Here is a 24,052-nt window from a genome sequence, read left to right as displayed (position 1 = left end):
CAGAATTTTTACATTAAAATAAGAAAAAATTAGGACATAATTACCCTCCTAGTTTTTTTAACCATACTTCAAACATATACAATTGATTAAGACGATCTATATTTTAACAATTCTGTTAATAGGAAGAATATATATTTGTAAAAAAACAAAAGAAAAAGAGATTACCTTCTGTTGGAGCTTGAATGACAGTTTGAAGTTTAGCTTTATCCTCCTCACTGCTTTCAACAAGAACAACATCATTTTCTCTCTTAACAACAGTCTTCTTTTCATCACTTGACAACTCAGACTCGCTGAAAGACGTAGAATCAAACAAATTGGAAGCATCAGTAGGTGGCTGGCTAAACAGTTGAGTAAGAGCTTCCTTTTCTACTTCTATTTGTTGCAGTCTTTCTTGCAATGCTCTCATCTGAGCTTCTTGAAGCCGTCTTATACGTTCTTGCTCTTCTTTTTGAGCTGAAAGTGTAACAGCATCCAGCTCATCTTCAAGCTTAATGTCCCTAACAAAAAAAAAATTCTTAACATTATGAAATTTTATATATACAGTACAACCACGATATCTCAAATCTCTCGGGACGTGGGGGAGGAGGGAGAATTCAAGATATTGAGTTTGAGTTCTTAAGGTTTTAAAAAAATTACACTAGTAACTCTCACAACTACACACACGTACACTATGTGCATTTATATATGTAATATGGGACCACTTTGATTTATGATGAATAAAGTAGTCTTCAATATTTTACTAGACTTGAAATTTTAAAATTGTCGAAAGTGCACAGGATGAGATTTTGAAATAAACAATAATTTCAACTTGGTTTTTTCACCTAAAAATTTAAAAATTCTAATTTTATCTTCAGCCAGTAGCTCCCCACATTTGAAAAGTTTTCAGCAGTCATTTTGTAGGAGTTAAAAAAGCAGAATGATGAAAATGAGGAAGACATTTTCCGTTTTCGCTTGAAAATTGAAAGACAAAAAATTGAATCCCTTTCCTCAAAGTGGACATGTTTGTGAGCAATGCACAAAGATTCTAAACTCTGGGGAAAACACAGCACCCCCGAAAACCAACACTCCCCTATTATATTGACCCAATCCCCTATTTAAAAAATTTCTAGGAAAAGGGATAAAAAACATCAAGCATTTGTCCCTGGAACTGTGTTTACTACAAAAATTGTCAAAGAAAAATGACTAATGAAACTTGCTTCTGTGAAAAAATTTCAACATAACAAGGGTTTCGAAAAATAAATTTCGAGATAACCATGGAAAATACATAGGAGTTTTCATAGAAAATGCAGGGGAAAAATTTTTTCTCGAGACATCAAGGATTTCGAGATAAAGAGGTTTGAGATATCTAGGATTGACTGTACTTACGGTTTTCCCGGATGGAACGCCACACATACACAAATCTTACTTCATTATGAGTATGAATAAGGACATACACTGCTCGATACTGGAAACGCAACACCAAGAAGGAGTGTTCAGAAATTTATGCAAATTTTAGAGTGGACCGACATCACTGAGTTATGTAAATGATGTGAAATGCGCAGCTCTCTGACGCATGTGAAGTAAGATATAATGGAAAGAACTTGCAGAATGGGCAATATTCGTGTCGCTATTTCCGAATGGAGAATTATCAAAGAAATTTTGTTTTCATCTTGGAGGATACGTGTAACACGAGAGAATGCCAGGCCACCGTCAACGAAGGCACTTCCAGCAGATAAACGATTTTACGAGGGGTATGGTGATTGGACTGAGAAGGGGAGTAGGACTCGACCGATGCATCGGCGCCGATGGTTCAACAATTTAGCCATCGGCATCGGCGGCCGATGCTAACTTGCAGGAAACATCGGCCTTAAAAAACATCGAAAAGCCGATGGAATTGGCCGATGTTTTTGAAAAAAAAAAAAAAAAGGACCTTTGTTATTTTTCTTTTCAATACAAAGTAAATTGAGTTACCGATTTCATATAAAATCGTTTACTTAAATTTCAGTATGAATTTCTATTTTAGTCACCCCTGAAAGAGTTTTTAATACTGCATTTAGGTACCGAACAAGTTAATTGTTGCGTTGTTTCCTGCAGCTGGATGTACGTATGTACCTCTCATAAGTTATAACTTCAAAATGGTAAGCTGTAGAATGCTAAATTTTCGCATGTGGGGTGTGCGTACGTTCCAGTTGTGCACTTCCCTTTTTGTTTTCGATCGGGGGTTCTAAAAAGTCTATTTACTTATTTTTTGTGGCTATTAATTACTTATTTCAATGCAAAACTAATTTAGAGTCTCAGACTGACGATCATTTGGTGATATTTTGCCGAATTGGAGACCATGGAAACAAATATGAGATGGCGAAACCGGTTTTGTTTCATTTTGTTAGATACCCGTTGAACCAACAGTAATTTTTAATTTTTCGATATTTGTAATATGAATCACAGTATTGCAGTTTTTTCTGTATCTCTTCGGCGGAGCTACAAGTTTGAGGCCCCTCGAAATACATTCTGAGGCCCTATTTCTCTATCACAGAAGTTGTAAAACATTTATCATAGGCATTTTTGTAATTCCTATGGTTTCCAACAGAAGTTGTAAAACATTTATCATAGGCATTTTTGTAATTCCTACGGTTTCCATATGGTTATGGAGCCTCTCGCGCAATTGCAACATTTGCTATATTTTGAATCCGCCACTGCACATCAAAACAAACTCGGATGAAAGTATTAAAAGGGTTTTTCTGCTCAATGTTTATAATTACTTTGAACTCTATTTTTTACGACTATTTTTTGTACTTCCGAGAGCACTTATGTGCCCCTCCTCCCACTCCCTCAATTTCTGAAACTAAACTCTAGTTGTACTTCTGAGTTGTTTAAAACTAACACCATTCATAAAATTAGAGATTTTTTTTTCAAGCTTTATCTATTGTTTAGGAAGAATTTCGAGCATTAATGTAAGAAATTGATTAAAGTCGTTTTGAATGGTGACATAATTCGGAAATCAAAGGGACTTTTGAATTTTTTCTTCGGAAGTGCTGAAGTAGATTCAGAAACTCTTCCGAGGCGTTGGTGGTAGCGGTTCTGTACTATAAAAAAGGGGGCCGAAGTTGGGGCCAAAGTTTAATGTTGTGAATTATTCCAAAATCAGAGGTTGACCCCCCCCCCCCTAACCCACCCTCGTCATTTCAAGCATTTCTTAATTATTTAACGATAATTTAATTTGGTCAAGAAATGTCATTTTGCATATTTCTTATACTTGTTTCACATATATTTCGTAATGAGCCATTTTTTTGCATCATTAATAGCGATTGATTATTTTTCTGTTGTAAGTAACTATTTTTATGTATTTATGTAAAATCAATAAGTTATTTTTGTTTTCATCATTTTTAATAATATGTTGTAGAAAAGTTTCAAAAATTTTCTGTTATACATTTTTTTTAAATTTCAGAAAATTATTGTTAAATGGAAAAATTTAATTTGAACTTGTTTCTAGTGCTTCAAAAAAGATTAAACAATCAAATTGTTCAATATTACGTGTGCAAACATCAGATCAAGTAGTATATGTATTCAGTGATTAACTTGGTGTAAATGTTGAGATTGTTTATTTTGGCTGTGTTTTAAGAACCTCGCTCTTTTCATGGCTATTTCTTTTTTTCCGTAAAATTTGTGTCACTGTTATAGCTTTTATGAAAAATGCAAACTTTTCTGTTCATAAACTTTAAATAAGTATAAAAATATTCCTGTTAGGAATTAATATTGTAATTTATCTGTTACCTTTTTTGTTTAATTTGATGACTAAAAAATGTCTACGTGCACTCTTTCCACTTTAATTGCGTAATTTGTTGACGGTTTCATAGTTTTATTCTTTTTTTTTTTGAATGATTAAACAACATAATTTAATGTTTTTTAACTATCTTTAGTGTACCTAAATCCATACATTATTACAATATTACTGAAATCTTAGTTATATGTTTAATTAAAAAAGAAAACAAATCAATTGGTTATTAAACAGTCTCGTTGTTTTTCTTTTTTTTTCTTTCTTTCTTTCTTTTGTTTTTTTTTTCTTTGACTGTTGTTTTTTGTCTTCCATCATACAGCAGTCAAAAAAGGAGAAGCATAACTACACCCTGTACAGATTGTACGTAGTACGATCCAAAAGCTCGAGGGACAAGCTGTACTATCAAACCTTACCCAGAATAGTTCACATTACCGAAGCACATCCACCTTCAAAGGGTTACCTTGAGGGACTATGTATTTCTGCCAGTGTTCATATAACTTTTAGAAACACTCCTGGAAGCCACTTTTTCGCTACCTTCTGTGATGCAGTTTTATCTTCTCCTGAAGGAAGAAAGCGGCGCTTATGCAAATGTTTTTTTGCTGAGTACAGGTAAAAGTCACACAGAGCTAAGTCCGACGAAACGTTGTTATTTGTTTGCCATATCAGAGTACTGACCAATCAAACAGTGCATCCTCAACATGAAAGTCGACTTCTTCCCCACGATGAAGTTAAAGCAGCAGCGCAAGAAGCCTTACAGAAGGTTGCGACAAATGTGTTCCAGGAGTCCTTCTAAAAGCTATACCAACGTTGGCATACGTGCATAGTCGTTCAAGGTGACTATTTTGTAGATATATGTACTTCGGTAATGTGAATTATTCAGGGTAAGGTTTTATACAACTTGTCCTCGAACTCTTAGATCATACTACGTGCGTATGAGTTTTCAAATTACTATTTCATAACGTTTTTGAGTGACACAAGTTTTCGCACATAAAGACATCACAAAAGAATGTGATAATTAACTAAAGAGGTGTTCAAAATGGATATTTTGGTTATCTATATGTTCTTAGGTACATATGCATGTACACATGTGACGAAAAAACTTGTCAAGTTTAAATTGGGTAATCGTAAAATAGAAATTTAGGTCGAAATCTGATTTTTTTTTTTGTGATTACAATTCCTTACTCGGAGCAAGGAAGCAAAGTGAAAAGAATTAATGATCCTTTAAATCCCTGACAATCTTATCAATTTATTTCTGTTAGATTTTCTTTTTTTTTTGCCATCGGCCTATGGCATTGGCCATCGGTCATTTGGAGGAAAACAATCGGCCATCGGCCATCTTTGAACAATCGGTCAACAATCGGCATTGGCCCATCGGCCAAAAAATGCCATCGGTCGAGCCCTAAAGGGGAGGTTGGTCCGTACGTAAAATCGCAGCCGATACCAACATGGATGCGAGCAGGGTGCATCAGCTGTGCCAAAGTTGGTTGGAACAACGAAATGTGGCAAGATTGGGGAGTGCAGAGGCAGCTAGAGTGACGTCAGAACGCGTGGATCGACGCATCCACCAACAAGCTGTAGCAGAACCACAAGTCACTTGATCCTCGATTCTGCAGCAGGTGCAAGATACAATGAATGTTCCCGTGTCAACCAGAACCATTTTCCGTTGTTTGGTCGCCCTTAGTCTACAATCACGGCGTCCGCTAAGAAGACATTGACCCCACAACATAGACAGCAACGTTTAGTATGCTGCCGGACTAGAACGATGTGGATGACAGAATGGCGAAATGTCGTGTTCTCAGATGAATCCCACTTCTGTTTATCCAGTGATAGTCGCCAGTGTGTGGCATCAACGTGGAGACAGATCTAATCCGGCAGTAACTGTGGAAGGTCCCACCGCACGACAACATGGCATAATGGTTTGGGGCGCAATTGCGTACAATTCCATATCACCTCTAGTTCGTATTCAGGGCACTATGACGACCCAACGATTCCTGGATAGTATGCTGAGGCCGGTGGCAAACCATTACCTTCAAGGGCTACCTAATGCAATTTTTCAGCAGGATAACGCCTGACCACACAGTGCTCGCACTGCCAACATGCTCTCTAAGGAACACAGATGCTTCCCTGGCCACCATACTATCCTGACCTGTCACAAATCGAACATATGTGGGATGTGATTGGACGCCGTTTGCAGGCTCTGTCCCTGCATTGTTCAGAAGACGAACTGTGGCAAATGGTTGAAAGGGAATGGAGAGCCATCCCTCTGGACACCATTAGTACCCTTATTGACTTTATGCCTAGACATGTTTCTTTGTATCGCTGTCCGTGGTGGTACTACATCCTACTGAGCCGACGCCGTTCTCGCTCTGTATTCTGCCTATCATTTTGAAATTAAAATCAATTATTCCTTGCTGTCTCTGTCTTTTTTCCAAATTTCATCACTTTCTGACCACTCCTCCTTGGTGTTGCATTTTCAATGTCAAGCAGTGTATATTTTAGCTCATCTTTAAACTTAATGTCCCAAACCAAAAACAAAAAGATTATTTCTATGTAATATGACATTTTTATCTTTATTCTATATTAAACATATACAGTATGGGCAGGGATAGAAGTGACATTTGCCAACAAAAATATAGGAAAATATAGGAATTTTCTGAAAAAAATATAGGAATTCGATGGAACATATAGGAATTTTCTGAAAAAAATATAGGAATTCGATGGAAAATATAGGAATTTTCTGCAAACAATATAGGAATTTTTCGAAATAATATAGGAACATTTTGAAAAAAGAGGATATACAGGAATTTTTATAGCAAGGCTGGCCAGTAGGGTGGGGCGAAAAATGAAAAGTTTTTCTGATCAACTAGTAATAGTTGCCAAAAGTTGTCTTATGTGATAGTTAGCTAATGTGCAAAATTTGACGAAAATCGGTTAATATCTTCAGGGGGCGCTGCGATCGCAAAGTTTTAACATTGTTCTTTTCCTATAATATCATGGTTTCAATGTAAAAATCATGCTTTTTTCTAACTTTAATTTCACCTTTTTTAATTCTAAAGGACATGTATGTATTAAGAACATATAGAATAGCTTCCAAAAGAAATTTGGTCACTAAACGTTAGCATTAAAAGGAAGCAATGCATGGTTTTGTTGTAAAAACTCCATAATTTGAAGAGACACTGCCGTCGAGCACTTAGAATCATTTGAAATGCCATTTAAATACATCATACAACCTTGAACTCTAACCGAGAAAAGTTCCAGACGCATTTCTGCAGCATCGAGTGCACAGCACAGTGTATGTTTATATTTTCAGTGCATTGAAACGCCATCTCTAACACCATAATGAGCGGAAAACATTCGAAGGATTATTGTGCGGGATCGAAAGTAAAAACAAGGAAAATGTTAAAAGATTCCATTTTCGGAACACCAAAAAATTTGTCTGATTCTGTGTTACCTACGTATGAAGATGTATTTAAGTATTATTTATTTCTTGCACACGAAAAGAAACAGTTTAGTTCTTCCAAAGAGCCCACAGTGACTGAGATAGCAGAAGACGTAGCCATGAAGTTAGAAGAGATATGGCATCGTTCCTCTATTCCTATAAGTTCACATAAACGAATCGTTCAAATGATTCGACATTTTCACGGCAAATATAAAAACCTGAAGAAAACTATGAATAAAAAATCTGTTAAAACAAATGCGTTTAACGCAAAGATGCAGTTATTTTCATCCGAAGCTCGAGAAAAACTTTTCGACATCGCTTGTTGTAAATGCCGTTTCAGTGCGTGTAACTGCGACAAGACTCGCAAAGTTCCTTCCAAAGAACAACTTTTTCTTTTTGATCAGCGTGGTGATAGAAAAATGTTCATTGGAAACATTGATATTCAAACCACAAGAAAATTAAAACTGAGTTTTGAACGAAAAAAGAAAGAAGAATCAAGAGCGAAGAGGGAAAGCATAGTTAATACCCGTGAAGAAGGTTCTGAAGAAACAGAAATTGATAAAGAATATTCAATAGAAGGTACGGACGAAAAGGATCCTGAATTTATAGTTATAAATTATAAAGCAAGCACTTCGCAAGCAAGAGTCAGTTTGAACAAATTTTCTAAAACGTGTGACCAATACGGTGTTTCGAATAGATCAGCGGCCGCGTTGGCACAGGGCCGGACTGGGTGATCGACAGGGCGCGGGAAAGCCGAGTTGAAGGGCGCCGACTGAGCCTTCATAATATCTAAGAAATTAAGATTTAATGCGACCATTTTTAAAAGGATAAAAAATCATTGAGAAGCAAATAAAGCCCTTTTTGTTGTTGAAAGTGTCTAAACGAGAAGTCATATTTTTTGCAAGTTCAAAAATAGTAGAAGAGACCTCCCCCCTCCCCCCAAAGAGTGTTGGTACATCCCCTTAAATATTAATGATTACCCCCTAGAAAGAGATTCCCCGAAAAAAAGAGACGAAAGACCACCAAAATACACCCTGAAAATTTGAATAACGTCGCGGGGGCGGTTGGGGGGAATAATTTTTAATTTCGAAGAATGAGAAGTTTTGAAAAATGTTTCTCAACAGAAACTTTTTCCGAAAATTCATTGCTTGTTCGTCTTTCTTCTGAAATGCATCATTCACTAGTTCAATAGCATTAAGTAACAACACTTCTTGCAGTGTTCCTTTTTTTTTTGTGTTGTCGATTGAATTTTTTTCACTGGTATCTGCTGTTGTTTTAAAACATGACGCTATCATTTCATTACATGAATTTGTCGGTTCTTTAAGCTGACGAGGTTTTCTCTGTGCGATCAACATTCATGCTCAGGTTTTTTTTTTCTCGTTTTGTCCCTGCATATGCTAGTTTGTCATTTTCGACAAAATGCTTCTGCAATTTAAAATTAAAAAGAGATGTATGTACATGACAATTCAAACTGTTGTCCGTTTTCAAAGACTGTTTTAAAATATTTTTTTCCACTTTATTGTGCTAAAGTTCAAAACTCATAAAGAATAAATTAAAAATATCATTTCATAAGTAAATTTTTTTCTTTGGATTGTTAAAAATCCAGGGCCGATCCTAGGGTGTCGGCCGCCTGTGTGCAAAGACCTGATGTGTCGCCCCTGAAGAGCAATTTACATGTTTCGACTATAACGCCCATATAAATCTATATAAATCTTTCTTCAAATTTCTGTATCAAGATCTAATTAAAAAAAAGAAAAACAAAACAGAAGAAGGATGAATTCATGTAAAAAGTTAGAAAAAACTCCTTAGGTGCAATTTATATCTTTGAAGAAAGTAATAGGTACAAAAAATGTACTAGTCGTAAAAACGCATTTTATAGTCTGTCTTTGGTGACATCAGAGGAAAGACGGAGGAGGAAGAAACAGGGGGGGGGATCGCATCCAGAAAATATTCAAAATTGGCTTATGAAAAAAGCTGTAATTAATCTTTGGTTGTGTTTGGTTGCTAGGACAAAAGAGTCGGGATCATTCAAGGTCCATGGAGAAATTTTCAATATTGACGTCAAAAATTGCAATTTTAGGAAATTTTTAGAGATTTGAGGGGAAAGTAATGTTGGAGTTCTTTCCTAAAATTCTTTGAAAATTGATGTTAAATTGCAGCTTTTTTTTTTCTGACCTTAGTTTAGAAAGGATCGGCGCTCTTAAAGAAAATTTTCTGGAACGGAAGTTTGGAACAAGCAATTTTGTGTTATCTTTGTTGACGTTGTTGGAGGGAGGGAGATTCGGTCGTCTCCTATCGAAAGTTTTCAAAATTGAAGTTTAAAACTCAAATTTAGGCTGTCTTTGGTGACGGTAGGGGGTCTGGCATCTTTCCTCTGTTAATTTATCGGCACTATTGTTTCAAAAACACATTTTTCGCTAGATTTGGACACGATAGGGGAAAATACTCCGAACTGAGAGAAATATTTTTCGGAATTAAAATCAATTTTAGGCTATTTTTGTGAAGGAAGGGTTTTAGGGCTCTAAAAAGCGCAATTTTGTACTATCTTTGGTGACGTTAAGGAAACCGAGAAGTTTCAGCGGATCTTTCTGAATATTTTTCGATATTAATATCTGAAAAATAACTAAAGACTTGTCTCCGATTGATGGGGGATGCCGGATGTCCAAGCGCCGTGAAAATTTACGTAAGCTATCCGGAATTTTTTAGAAATGGAAGTCCCAAAATCGTATTTTAGGCATTGTTTGATAACGATGGGACAAAGAGCGGTTGGGGATTCAGTGTGCCCTCAAGAACTGTTTTTTGAAACTGAAGTCAATTTCAGGCTATTTTAAGCAGGAAGGGTTTGGTGGCTTCACGTAACCATCTAAAAACGAAAGTTTGAACCATAGTGATTACGTTGGAGAAAAGGGGGATCCGCGGTATTTCCCCCAAAGTTCTTTGAAACTGATGATTGAAAAACGCAATTTTGGTTTGTTTTTGAATACGTTAAGTGAGAGGGGGTAGGATTGAGGGCCGCTAATTCAGACCATCTTTGGTAGTAATATTAGGGAATGGATATCAGGGGCCTCTACCGCAAATTTCGAAAAATAAATTCGAAAAATGCCATTAAGCAATTTTTGATGACGTTTGGAAGAGCTGTCCCCAGAAGAGACATTTTGGATTTTAGAGCGATCATTCTTAGGCTATGTTTGATTAAATTTAAAGTAGAAAGAGTGAATAAGAGACTGAATTGGATCTTTAAGATCGATGGTTCAACCAGCAACATTTTCCGAAATTGAAGTCCTAAAAACGCAGTTTGAAACCTTCTTTAGTCTTGTCAAAAAGGTCAAGGCATCCTTTTGGATCTTCGTTTTGGAGCTACACTTAAAATTTTTAACCCGGGGCAAAGGCCCTGTCCCCCTACTTGATGTGTAACCGGGCAGTTCATTCGTGATTTTCATTAGAAAAAACTGCTGTAAAGGGGGAAAATTAAAAATTTTAGTTCGTTGATTATATATGTTTGACTCTCAGGGGAGTAGCAATTTTCCATTGTCTCTCCAGTCTCCACGCATCCACGACTGCTGAACACAGAATTTGTAGTTTGAAATACTTGCGAGAGTATCCTATCAGCATAGTTTTTTTTTTTCTTTTACATAGAATATGTATGTCTTCATTGTTAAGGGTCAATAAAAGCTTGGAAGGCTGGGAATGAGTATTAGTGGCCTTTAGAAGGCACGCTTTCATGCTTCGGGTGGGGGGGGGGAATAGATTTCCGGTCATTGCCCCTTCCCTGCTGTATCCATGCCTGATTACCAGTTCTGTCACAAATTTTGCAACCAAATGAAGCATGTGAGTCTAACATTCCATTTTTCTCAATATGCTAAGCTGTTGGAAAATTGGCAAACACTTTGATAATTGAACATTTAAAATTCTGCATATTTATTCGACTTATTATGTCATCTTGTGAGAAATTCTTGAGGAATTTTGCTTGATTAAAAGAACTACATGATGCCTCCTGCGGCCGCCCCTTGCTTTGGCCGCCCTTGTGCGGTGCGCACTCTGCACACCTGCTAGGATCGGCCTTGTAAAAATCTTTGCATCTCTGCATGGTGCTCTTTTAAAGCATTTTAGTTATGCAATTCTTTTGAGAGTAGGAGCGAGTGGTAATGAATATCAGGCCATTACTAGTTTCTATAAATGTACTTTAAAAAAAAAGGTATGTTTTTTAATGAATAGCAATACAAAAAAGGAATTCAGTCATGAAGGGGAAACTTGATTTTACAAATTGGGTAAATCAAGAAATATTATAATTTATCAAAAATGAAAATTAATAAAGAGTAATTAAGATGAAGAATTTAGTGCGGATATAACATGAGACATGACATTAGTGATTAATTGATTTCAGTCCTCAAAATCAAAAGATTATTCGAATTACGTTTATACGAATTATGCATTTGTAATGAAATTGGCTTATGTATGCTATAAAGTAACTGTTACCATGAAAATGAGTTAAAATATCTTTTTTTTTTCTTAATGTTTGCAAGACATATTTTTTATAAATAAAACATAAGAAATACCTAGAGTCCTTAAAATCTATTTTTAAAGTCTGATTTTTTTTTTTTTTTTCAAATCCTATATTTATTTATTTATTTATTAGTAACATGATCATGTCATAGCAAATATCTTGGGGGAAAATACAACCAATCGAACTCTAACTCATCCAGTGCACCTGATCGCCTTTTTGCAATACGTAATAAATAATATCATTTTAATAACACTGAAACTATTGGGAAAAGCTTGAAATTAAATTATTTGAGAAATCATTTTTTATGTATGGATATACATTTAAAATTACTATTATTGTTTGTGACTATTATAAGGAATAAATGAATTGATTTGATTAATCAATAAAACTTTTGCAAGAAAACTCAAAGATTTCAGTTTAAAAGAATAACAAATAAATTTCTTGACCATGTCCAATTTCCCCTTGCCTCCTTTTTTCATTTAAGAATTCCTTATTTTTTTTAAAGTAAAATTAAAATTACAAGTTTTTTGTTAGCATAAGAAAACAAGAGGGTTTTTCGTAATGATATTTTTTCCTCCACATTCTTAAATCAGGATCTAATTTCTGAAAATTCATTTCAGAAATTCTCGCTGTCCAAAGTGTTATATTTTTAAAGTATATATATAGCAAAAACGAACATTTTAAATGTTTCTATTCATTTTCATGGCACTGTTGTCTTAAAGTTTCGAGAACTTTTGAGTGTCAGAATTTTGTTTTTGAAAACTGGCGCGACCGACCTAGACAGAGCCGTCATAAAAACTACCAATCATATTAAAAACAGAGGGACGATGAAAAAAAAAAGTTCAAGGACAGGCTTGATCTTAGTAGTTTTTACTTTTTAAAATAATAGTTTTCAATTGATAACACAAGACCTTTCAACTTATCTGAGTACGTTGTTTTTTTAACCATATGTACTTTCGAAAATTTTGCAATATCATTTGTCATTTCGCAGCACATAGATCATAATGCCATTAATTATGAATCATAGATTGTAATTCTATAATTTAAGATTATACATGAAGGAAAATATTTTCGCAATAAAAAGAAAATGAAAACTGAAACGAGTAACCTACTGTTGAAAAGATCCTTGACTTAATATATCCAATTTTGCTGCCGCTTCAAAATTACTTGTTCACTAATGCAAAAATCTGATCCAAATGACTCTTCGATTCATGTAAGTAACGGCAATTGGACCTCTGTAGTCTAACTGCATAAAATTTATGATAGTTGTCCTCCCTTGTCCAACAGAAATCCGCTGCTATGAATCCCCCAGGACCCAAGCATCGCAGATCCTTATCGATATAAAGCATCTTAAAAGGCGTTATTTAAAGCCATAAAACAAGTGTGTGGTCTACATGTATGCTCCCTTTTTCTGCTTACCAAAAGATAGTTAGTCAAAAGCTCTTGCACAGTACAAGAATGCTTCGAAAGACCCTCATAAAATGCTTTAATCGTTAGATTCTTTAGCTTTTATTCTGTGAAAAAAAAAGTGCTGTTTATTTTTTAGGCTTTATACTATCCTGATATGTAAAAACTAACTGCAGATAGAAAACGAATAAGGTTACTTCGATATTTCTCACATTCCATTTCTAATATAGTCTTTCTTGACTCTTATTAATATTTGTAATACCAGTAGCGTACCTAGCATGGGTGACCACTCGGAGTGGTAATTAGTGATGTGTCACCCCCCCCCCCTCTCCCTCTAAAAGCAAAAAAAAAAAAAATTAAATTCTATGGGAATTCTATTTGGAACGGAAGTTTGGAACAAGCAATTTTTGTGTTATCTTTGTTGACGTTGTTGGAGGGAGGGAGATTCGGTCGTCTCCTATCGAAAGTTTTCAAAATTGAAGTTTAAAACTCAAATTTAGGCTGTCTTTGGTGACGGTAGGGGGTCTGGCATCTTTCCTCTGTTAATTTATCGGCACTATTGTTTCAAAAACACATTTTTCCGCTAGATTTGGACACGATAGGGGAAAATACTCCCGAACTGAGAGAAATATTTTTCGGAATTAAAATCAATTTTAGGCTATTTTTGTGAAGGAAGGGTTTTAGGGCTCTAAAAAGCGCAATTTTGTACTATCTTTGGTGACGTTAAGGAAACCGAGAAGTTTCAGCGGATCTTTCTGAATATTTTTTCGATATTAATATCTGAAAAATAACTAAAGACTTGTCTCCGATTGATGGGGGATGCCGGATGTCCAAGCGCCGTGAAAATTTACGTAAGCTATCCGGAATTTTTTAGAATGGAAGTCCCAAAATCGTATTTTAGGCATTGTTTGATAACGATGGGACAAAGAGCGGTTGGGGATTCAGTGTGCCCTCAAGAACTGTTTTTTGAAACTGAAGTCAATTTCAGGCTATTTTAAGCAGGAAGGGTTTGGTGGCTTCACGTAACCATCTAAAAACGAAAGTTTGAACCATAGTGATTACGTTGAGAAAAGGGGGATCCGCGGTATTTCCCCCAAAGTTCTTTGAAACTGATGATTGAAAAACGCAATTTTGGTTTGTTTTTGAATACGTTAAGTGAGAGGGGGGTAGGATTGAGGGCCGCTAATTCAGACCATCTTTGGTAGTAATATTAGGGAATGGATATCAGGGGCCTCTACCGCAAATTTCGAAAAATAAAATTCGAAAAATGCCATTAAGCAATTTTGATGACGTTTGGAAGAGCTGTCCCCAGAAGAGACATTTTGGATTTTAGAGCGATCATTCTTAGGCTATGTTTGATTAAATTTAAAGTAGAAAGAGTGAATAAGAGACTGAATTGGATCTTTAAGATCGATGGTTCAACCAGCAACATTTTCCGAAATTGAAGTCCTAAAAACGCAGTTTGAAACCTTCTTTAGTCTTGTCAAAAAGGTCAAGGCATCCTTTTGGATCTTCGTTTTGGAGCTACACTTAAAATTTTTAACCCGGGCAAAGGCCCTGTCCCCCTACTTGATGTGTAACCGGGCAGTTCATTCGTGATTTTCATTAGAAAAAACTGCTGTAAAGGGGGAAAATTAAAAATTTTAGTTCGTTGATTATATATGTTTGACTCTCAGGGGAGTAGCAATTTTCCATTGTCTCTCCAGTCTCCACGCATCCACGACTGCTGAACACAGAATTTGTAGTTTGAAATACTTGCGAGAGTATCCTATCAGCATAGTTTTTTTTTTTCTTTTACATAGAATATGTATGTCTTCATTGTTAAGGGTCAATAAAAGCTTGGAAGGCTGGGAATGAGTATTAGTGGCCTTTAGAAGGCACGCTTTCATGCTTCGGGTGGGGGGGGGGGGAATAGATTTCCGGTCATTGCCCCTTCCCTGCTGTATCCATGCCTGATTACCAGTTCTGTCACAAATTTTGCAACCAAATGAAGCATGTGAGTCTAACATTCCATTTTTCTCAATATGCTAAGCTGTTGGAAAATTGGCAAACACTTTGATAATTGAACATTTAAAATTCTGCATATTTATTCGACTTATTATGTCATCTTGTGAGAAATTCTTGAGGAATTTTGCTTGATTAAAAGAACTACATGATGCCTCCTGCGGCCGCCCCTTGCTTTGGCCGCCCTTGTGCGGTGCGCACTCTGCACACCTGCTAGGATCGGCCTTGTAAAAATCTTTGCATCTCTGCATGGTGCTCTTTTAAAGCATTTTAGTTATGCAATTCTTTTGAGAGTAGGAGCGAGTGGTAATGAATATCAGGCCATTACTAGTTTCTATAAATGTACTTTAAAAAAAAAGGTATGTTTTTTAATGAATAGCAATACAAAAAAGGAATTCAGTCATGAAGGGGAAACTTGATTTTACAAATTGGGTAAATCAAGAAATATTATAATTTATCAAAAATGAAAATTAATAAAGAGTAATTAAGATGAAGAATTTAGTGCGGATATAACATGAGACATGACATTAGTGATTAATTGATTTCAGTCCTCAAAATCAAAAGATTATTCGAATTACGTTTATACGAATTATGCATTTGTAATGAAATTGGCTTATGTATGCTATAAAGTAACTGTTACCATGAAAATGAGTTAAAATATCTTTTTTTTTTCTTAATGTTTGCAAGGACATATTTTTTATAAATAAAACATAAGAAATACCTAGAGTCCTTAAAATCTATTTTTAAAGTCTGATTTTTTTTTTTTTTTTCAAATCCTATATTTATTTATTTATTTATTAGTAACATGATCATGTCATAGCAAATATCTTGGGGGAAAATACAACCAATCGAACTCTAACTCATCCAGTGCACCTGATCGCCTTTTTGCAATACGTAATAAATAATATCATTTTAATAACACTGAAACTATTGGGGAAAAGCTTGAAATTAAATTATTTGAGAAATCATTTTTTATGTATGGATATACATTTAAAATTACTATTATTGTTTGTGACTATTATAAGGAATAAATGAATTGATTTGATTAATCAATAAAACTTTTGCAAGAAAACTCAAAGATTTCAGTTTAAAAGAATAACAAATAAATTTCTTGACCATGTCCAATTTCCCCTTGCCTCCTTTTTTCATTTAAGAATTCCTTATTTTTTTTTAAAGTAAAATTAAAATTACAAGTTTTTTGTTAGCATAAGAAAACAAGAGGGTTTTTCGTAATGATATTTTTTCCTCCACATTCTTAAATCAGGATCTAATTTCTGAAAATTCATTTCAGAATTTCTCGCTGTCCAAAGTGTTATATTTTTAAAGTATATATATAGCAAAAAACGAACATTTTAAATGTTTCTATTCATTTTCATGGCACTGTTGTCTTAAAGTTTCGAGAACTTTTGAGTGTCAGATTTTGTTTTTGAAAACTGGCGCGACCGACCTAGACAGAGCCGTCATAAAAACTACCAATCATATTAAAAACAGAGGGACGATGAAAAAAAAAAGTTCAAGGACAGGCTTGATCTTAGTAGTTTTTACTTTTTAAAATAATAGTTTTCAATTGATAACACAAGACCTTTCAACTTATCTGAGTACGTTGTTTTTTTAACCATATGTACTTTCGAAAATTTTGCAATATCATTTGTCATTTCGCAGCACATAGATCATAATGCCATTAATTATGAATCATAGATTGTAATTCTATAATTTAAGATTATACATGAAGGAAAATATTTTCGCAATAAAAAGAAAATGAAAACTGAAACGAGTAACCTACTGTTGAAAAGATCCTTGACTTAATATATCCAATTTTGCTGCCGCTTCAAAATTACTTGTTCACTAATGCAAAAATCTGATCCAAATGACTCTTCGATTCATGTAAGTAACGGCAATTGGACCTCTGTAGTCTAACTGCATAAAATTTATGATAGTTGTCCTCCCTTGTCCAACAGAAATCCGCTGCTATGAATCCCCCAGGACCCAAGCATCGCAGATCCTTATCGATATAAAGCATCTTAAAAGGCGTTATTTAAAGCCATAAAACAAGTGTGTGGTCTACATGTATGCTCCCTTTTTCTGCTTACCAAAAGATAGTTAGTCAAAAGCTCTTGCACAGTACAAGAATGCTTCGAAAGACCCTCATAAAAATGCTTTAATCGTTAGATTCTTTAGCTTTTATTCTGTGAAAAAAAAAGTGCTGTTTATTTTTTAGGCTTTATACTATCCTGATATGTAAAAACTAACTGCAGATAGAAAACGAATAAGGTTACTTCGATATTTCTCACATTCCATTTCTAATATAGTCTTTCTTGACTCTTATTAATATTTGTAATACCAGTAGCGTACCTAGCATGGGTGACACTCGGAGTGGTAATTAGTGATGTGTCACCCCCCCCCCTCTCCCTCTAAAAGCAAAAAAAAAAAAAATTAAATTCTATGTAAACATGAAAATATTACAATTTTCAGAAACAACTGTATTTGTGATTTGTGAAAAACAAAATTTTATGTGGGATAATATACATAAGGCAAATAAAAACTATGAATGCTTTTTATGTAACTTACCCAAGACGCATGTGTGCGTCGAGAGATCAAAAAAGTAAGGGGGTCTGTGAAATTGTTGGCCTCGTAATTACTTTGAACTTATTTTACACACATGGAAAGCTAATGGGTTTTCAGTTTTTTGTTATAAGAGGTCACTACTAGGTCTAAGTATTGACAATATGAACCTAATTCTGAGTATAGTAGTACGTATTGATTCCATGGTGTGGGGTGGGAAATATTGGGGTACGGGCGGACCTATCCCCTGTAAAATTTTCAAATTAGAAGTCTTAAAAATGCATTTCAGCTTCATTTTTATCAAAAACTTGTAAATCCACTTTGGTTATCACCCCCCCCCCCCCAGACAGTCAAACCCGAGGCGGACCCCCCCCCCTTCGCGACGTCACAAGTAATAGCTTTGCGTTTTACTTATTAACAACATCGTTATACATTCCTTCTTCAAACTCAAACTTTGTTCCGCTCATAATGAATTGCATTGTTTCATTGATGCAAAGTTTATCAATAATAACCTTCACGAGTCAACAGGATAGCGAGGAGTGGGGGGCGCGGTATCGAGCTTCATCTGAGGGAAACACAGATGAAAAAACTTCCCAAAATGATATAAAGGCAGCATAAAATGTAATATTATGATTTTATGCAGGAATTCAAATATTAATATTTTTAAGGTAGTATTGTAGCTTACATAAGGGCGACAACCCCCCACCGCCAGGGCAATGACGAACCTCCTCCAAATGCTACGCAGCGCTGCCCTTCCCGAGAACTTGACCCCCAAAATGAGATTTAAAAAATCTCTTAAGTTAACTCCTAACAATTTCAATGCCGAAGGTTATGCCGTGACCCCCTTCCTTTGTACACACATCTGGCTAAAAAGACAGTGAAAGAATTAAATCCAAATAAAAAAACTGGAATATGTTTTGAACACAAAGATCTTGAATTTGTAATGATTTTAATTGACAAAACTTAGTTTAAAATCAAAAAATGTTTTATCTCTAAAATTTTTCGGCATCTTTATTGTGTTTAGTCCAGTAATTCCTCAAATGTGCCCAGGGGAGCCCTGCAGTCCTCCTAGGACCACATCGAAAATTAACTATTTTTTCTCAATTAATTTAGACTTATTATTTGTGAAACTTTTTTTTTTTTTTACAGGATAAATAAGGGCTATTCAATGCAGATACACGACTCGTATTTATTTTTGACTGCCAGTTACAAGTCATACTTTTATTTTGGGAAGGGCGCCATGCGAATATCTTAGTTCCAAAAAGGGCGCCATGACTCCAAAATCTAGGAATCACCGTGCAGTCTTGTCCTAAAAGTTATTTTGTGAAGTGACAAAAAATGCGACATCTGACTTCTGTCATCGTGTTCATCCATCCACTAAATTATTGCTTTTATGCGGCTTATTTCGACATTACACTATTTTTAATGTGCAGATTTCAAAAATTAACATTATTTGTCTTCTTGTTTCTATTGCACTCATGGTCGTTACCAGAATAGGGAGTCATGCTATTCGCTCTTTTACAGCAACTTAAGTACAGTCAATAAATCAAACCATTCTCGTATTCTTGACTATAGATATGTGCTGTCACTTTCACCCTCACATCCCTGCACACATCCCTTTTTTATTGGGGAAACACCATGGGTCCGCTTTTGTCCTCAGAATTGAAACTTGGAGCAAAAGATAAGCCACAAACGATGCCCTGGGAGCAGACCGTTTACGAAACGAGAGGGGACTAATTGCCTTTATTGGGGGCAATAAAAGGGAACGTTTATATAAATAAGAAGACCATTGCTTTTGCATGTGAAAATATTCACATGCAAAATCACTTCTTTGTTCCACATAATTTATTTCCATTTTGCTAAAACATTGTTTCGAAAAATAAGAAAAGAACAGAAGGGCGCCTTTCGAGAGGGCGCACCGGGAAAAGTCCCGGTCAAGTCTATGGCCAGTCTGGGCCTGCGTTGGCATCATCCATATTAAAAGACGTGGGCTTAATTTCTCCTGAAACATCTTCAAATATAATCGATCCAAGCAAAGTGAAACGAGAGCGTAAAAAAGTGAGAAAAAATCTGCAAGCTCATCACCAAGGGCCAAAATGTGCTGATGTACAAGGTCTGTACTTTGATGGCCGAAAGGATAGTACATTGTTCTTGGAACAATCTGTGTCCGGCAGTTATCATCGAAAAATAATTATTGAAGAACATGTAGCACTGGTTATGCTGCCAGATAATAAATACTTAGGACATATTTCGCCAAATCGATCAAACGCAGAAGGAATTGCAAACGGCATACTGGATTTCATTGTCGAAAACAAAATTGATATTACTCAGTTGTGCGCCGTCGGATGTGACGGTACTGCAGTAAATACCGGAAGAAAAAGTGGCGTGATTTTACGCCTTGAAACATTCTTTCACAGACCATTACAGTGGTTAATATGCCAGCTTCATGGCAACGAATTGCTGCTTCGCCATTTAGTAGAATACTTGGATGGACCAAGTACTAATCCCCGAGGATTCAGCGGTCCTATTGGCAAAATGTTGATAGGCTGCGAATCACTACCGATAGTGAAATATAAAGCCGTTGAGTGCAATATTCAAAACATGCCAACTATCGACCGAGGGGACCTAAGTACTGACCAGAAATATCTACTGGAAATATTTGAAGCCGTTATTAGTGGCAACTGCTCCGTACACCTTTCTGAAAGAGTACCTGGTTCCTTGAGTCATTCTAGATAGCTCATGACAGCCAGTCGGATTTTGCGTTTGTACATCGGCACAGAATATCCAACAGCAAATTTAAAAATGCTTGTTTCATTCGTTATTAAAGTTTATACACCTTGCTGGTTTCTAATTAAGTGCAACTCAGCATGCAAGGATGGTGCACGAAACTTGTGGCACGTTATTCATCTGTCGCGTTATTTGCCAGACGACCTGTTACATGTCATCGATCCAATCATTCAGCGGAACGCCTTTTTTGCACATCCTGAAAACATCTTGCTGGCGATGTTAAATGATGATCGAAGGCATATACGGCAGTTAGCTGCTCGTCGGATTTTGAGAGTACGAGACACTAATTCTGTGAACAATAATGATATCCGTACTTTTACCATCCCTGAGCTTAACTTTTCTTCTTCCGACTATGTTGACTTGATCAATTGGCAGTGTGAAGAAGTGCTTATAACAGAACCTCCTATAACAAATATACTAACTGAGGACGAGCTACATGACTTAGTGAAAACCGGAGATGTTCCTCATTTTCTTCAAAACATGTGCAAATTTCCTTGTCATACTCAATCTGTGGAGCGCTGCGTAAAGTTGGTGACGGATGCATCTCTGGCCGTAAGTGGAATAGAAGCCAGGGATGGTTTCATTCGTGCACGTTTAGAGGCTCGAAAGGAACTGCCTTTCTTTGAAAGTAAAAAAGACTATTTTCGTAAAAGCTCTAACTGTGACACATAAATTTGTATCACGTATGTAGTGTAAATTTTTACAGATTTTTAAAATTGTTTATTATTGTTTCAATAGTGCTGTTTAATTTTATTTGTCTAATATATTTGCATTTTCATAATTTTTGTGTCACATTTTGTAAAATTCATCAATTTTTACTTAGTATTGTCCTAAAAGTCACTATTTTTTACTTTTTTGTTTCTTTTTAAGATGCTGGAAATATAAATAAATAACATAAAAGAACTTTTATGGGTTATTTCATATGCTTTCAGTGCATAAATAAATCTTATGAGTAAAAAAATGCAATGATATAAGTTAACAGCATTATTTTTCGTATTTTAACCATGAAATCCGGGAAAAAATTTATAATAAAACTTTGTGACCACAGCGCCCCCTGAAGATATTATCCGATCTTCATCAAATTTTGCACTTTTGCTAACTATCACCAAAGACAACTTTTGGCAACTATTACTAGTTGATCGGAAAAACTTTTTATTTTTCGCCCCACCCTACTGGCCAGTATGACAAATTTTTCAAAATGCAATACTACTATTCGATTAAAAACATGTAATAACACTACCTGACATAAGTTCAATATGCATAAATAAGTCTAAAAATACAATTCTTTGTTCTTATAATCTTAAGCACCTTGCCTGATTCCATCCCGTGAATGACCAAATATGGCGACTATGTTTCACACGTAGCTGCTGGTTCGGTAGCTTTCCGGTTGAAAAAAGAAATGATCGTTCCAGATTTACCCTATTATGTTGTTCGTATATTTATTTTGTGAATGAGCTGCTTTTGAGATGTGGAATTTGTGAATGGGGATGCTTTTACCATGCGTAAATTTGTGAAGGGGCCGCAAAGCAAACCCAATCCGGGTCTGGAACGACCCCAAAGTGTGCATGTCTTTCCTACTTCCTCGATTCCTTTAAAATCGGGAACAGCTTTGTGTATTCTTTTTTGAAAACTTGGCTGTGCGGCCTCTTCGGAGGCATTATTATTAAAATGAACGTCTAGTTGATACGCGAACTGCAGCACCTACATTCCGCACAATCAAAACCAAAACAATCGAAGTTGAGATGAGCTATCCCACAAGCAGCAATAATTGCAACCGTAGCCAAACACAAAGTTACGAAAAAAAAATCGCACCTGGGGAGACCTGAAACGGTAGTTAACTGGGGAGCCCTTCCTAGAATGACCTTGTCAAAACCTACACAGCGCATGTGCCCATCATGATCGCCCAAGTTCATCGACGCCGAGCTCAAAAGTGAAGTTTTGAGGACTTGCGCAGGAGCTTCATGGGCGCAGAATTGAGCTGCGCAGATGAGCTAAAGTCGAACGCTGCTCCACTCAGGAAGAAACATGGTACAGGGCTCCAAACACATTTTAGCTTTAAAAAAGGGTAAAAGAGGACCATTTTCAATTAAAAAGAGGACTAAAGAGGACCAGTTAGGATTAAAAAGAGGACCTTGGGAGGACCATTCATTTATGTTGGCCTAGCGCCCCTTATATAATAATTAACGAATTCATCTCACCACTTATCTCACCATAATATCAGTCACTTGCCTAATCATCGAGAAATTTTCAACGATGTTTTTCTTTCTTCTAATGCGGATGCCTGAAGACGTATCTCGCACGTGCAGTCGCCGATCTATGACGTCACGACCTTTACTTAATCGGTGATGCATCGTAACAGATCGGCACGTGCCTGATGCTCATTGGCCAGGTGCTATGCTGGCGTGTATCAGAAGGTGATTTGGCGTCCGCATGCTAATGAGTTCACGTAGGATAAAAGGAAATGTTTCGAGTAGAAAATAGACTTCTTCGGTGTTTTCTTTACCAAATAAATTTGGTTTTTATTTTTAAGTTGTCTTCAACTATTTTTTAATCATGCATTTCTAGTCATACATTTAATTAGGTCATCTCATTTGGAGGTTATTAGTCTTGAGCATTCTCTTGCTCATTAATTTAAACTCAAGGAAGCACCAAAAGGCAATTAGCTGCCTGCTGCTAAATCCGTGAAGATAATTTGTTAATTAACCATAATACTGAGATTTTTAATGATACAATTCCTTTATCACCTTCTGCACAACTGATCTTTTTATCCATTGAATAATAATATTATTTACACAAACATTTGGATGGGAGGGGGGAGGCACTTAGCTCAGCACTTGAGGCAGCCTCCTTAGAATTAAATAGGAATAATGATACATTTTGAATTGAACCAGGGATGCTGGTAGTCCCACAGAAGGATAGATGAAGCTGTGCTTCATCTTTCTTTAGTTTAAAATTATTTTTGTGTTTTTCTGTCTTGTAATGCTTCTTAATAGCGTTATATCCCTTCACAATGGATATGAATCTATCACACACCAAACAGATCTACTGTATTCAAAGTTTTCCTAAAAATATCTGAAATGCTCAATCACAAAGGGAAGCAGATCACATGAGGCTTAGTTTTGCAATTTTCATATTCAAAGTTATTTTCAAGAATCATAAAGCTTACATTAAAAAATTACTCCATGATTGCAGGGCCATGAGTGCTTTGAACTTTTATGGGGGGGGGGACAGATCCCCCCCTTAGCAGGCATCATGCCGCCTGCCTTATCTAGTGGTCTGAAAAGTCTGACTGTAACAGGAAGGTCCGGGTTCGAAACCCGGCTGGGGCATGGACGTACTTTCTCTCTCTTGTCCTTTCTTTGTGTGAATGTATTGTTATGCTCTGAATGGTTGCCTACTCTATAAACGGGTCCTCGTGACATGTGTGTACTGTGGAAGTCTGACTTCACACCAAATGACGATGCGGTTGGAAAAATGAAGCAGCGCAATCCGAATTGCCAGCCTAGCTGGCACAAGACAACAACTACAGGCATCATAACAACGAAATATATACACAAATTCAACTTCATAAAATTACATGATTCAAGTTTGTTTC

General features: G+C 35.9%; 1 protein-coding gene across 1 annotated transcript in view; it reads right to left on the bottom strand.

Moving 5' to 3' along the window:
• LOC129218968 (uncharacterized) overlaps nt 1–24,052 on the bottom strand; it is a 245,497-nt gene that overhangs the window by 155,631 nt on the left and 65,814 nt on the right. Inside the window, exon 5 of the mRNA XM_054853288.1 lies at nt 166–497. Coding sequence (XP_054709263.1) covers nt 166–497 — 332 coding nt within the window. The remainder of the gene's footprint in view (nt 1–165; nt 498–24,052) is intronic.

The sequence above is a fragment of the Uloborus diversus genome, chromosome 3 (genome assembly GCF_026930045.1).
Source record: "Uloborus diversus isolate 005 chromosome 3, Udiv.v.3.1, whole genome shotgun sequence".
Lineage (NCBI taxonomy): Eukaryota > Metazoa > Arthropoda > Arachnida > Araneae > Uloboridae > Uloborus > Uloborus diversus.
The sequence above is the reverse complement of the archived record's forward strand: the minus strand, read 5'-3'. Positions and strand labels throughout refer to the sequence as shown.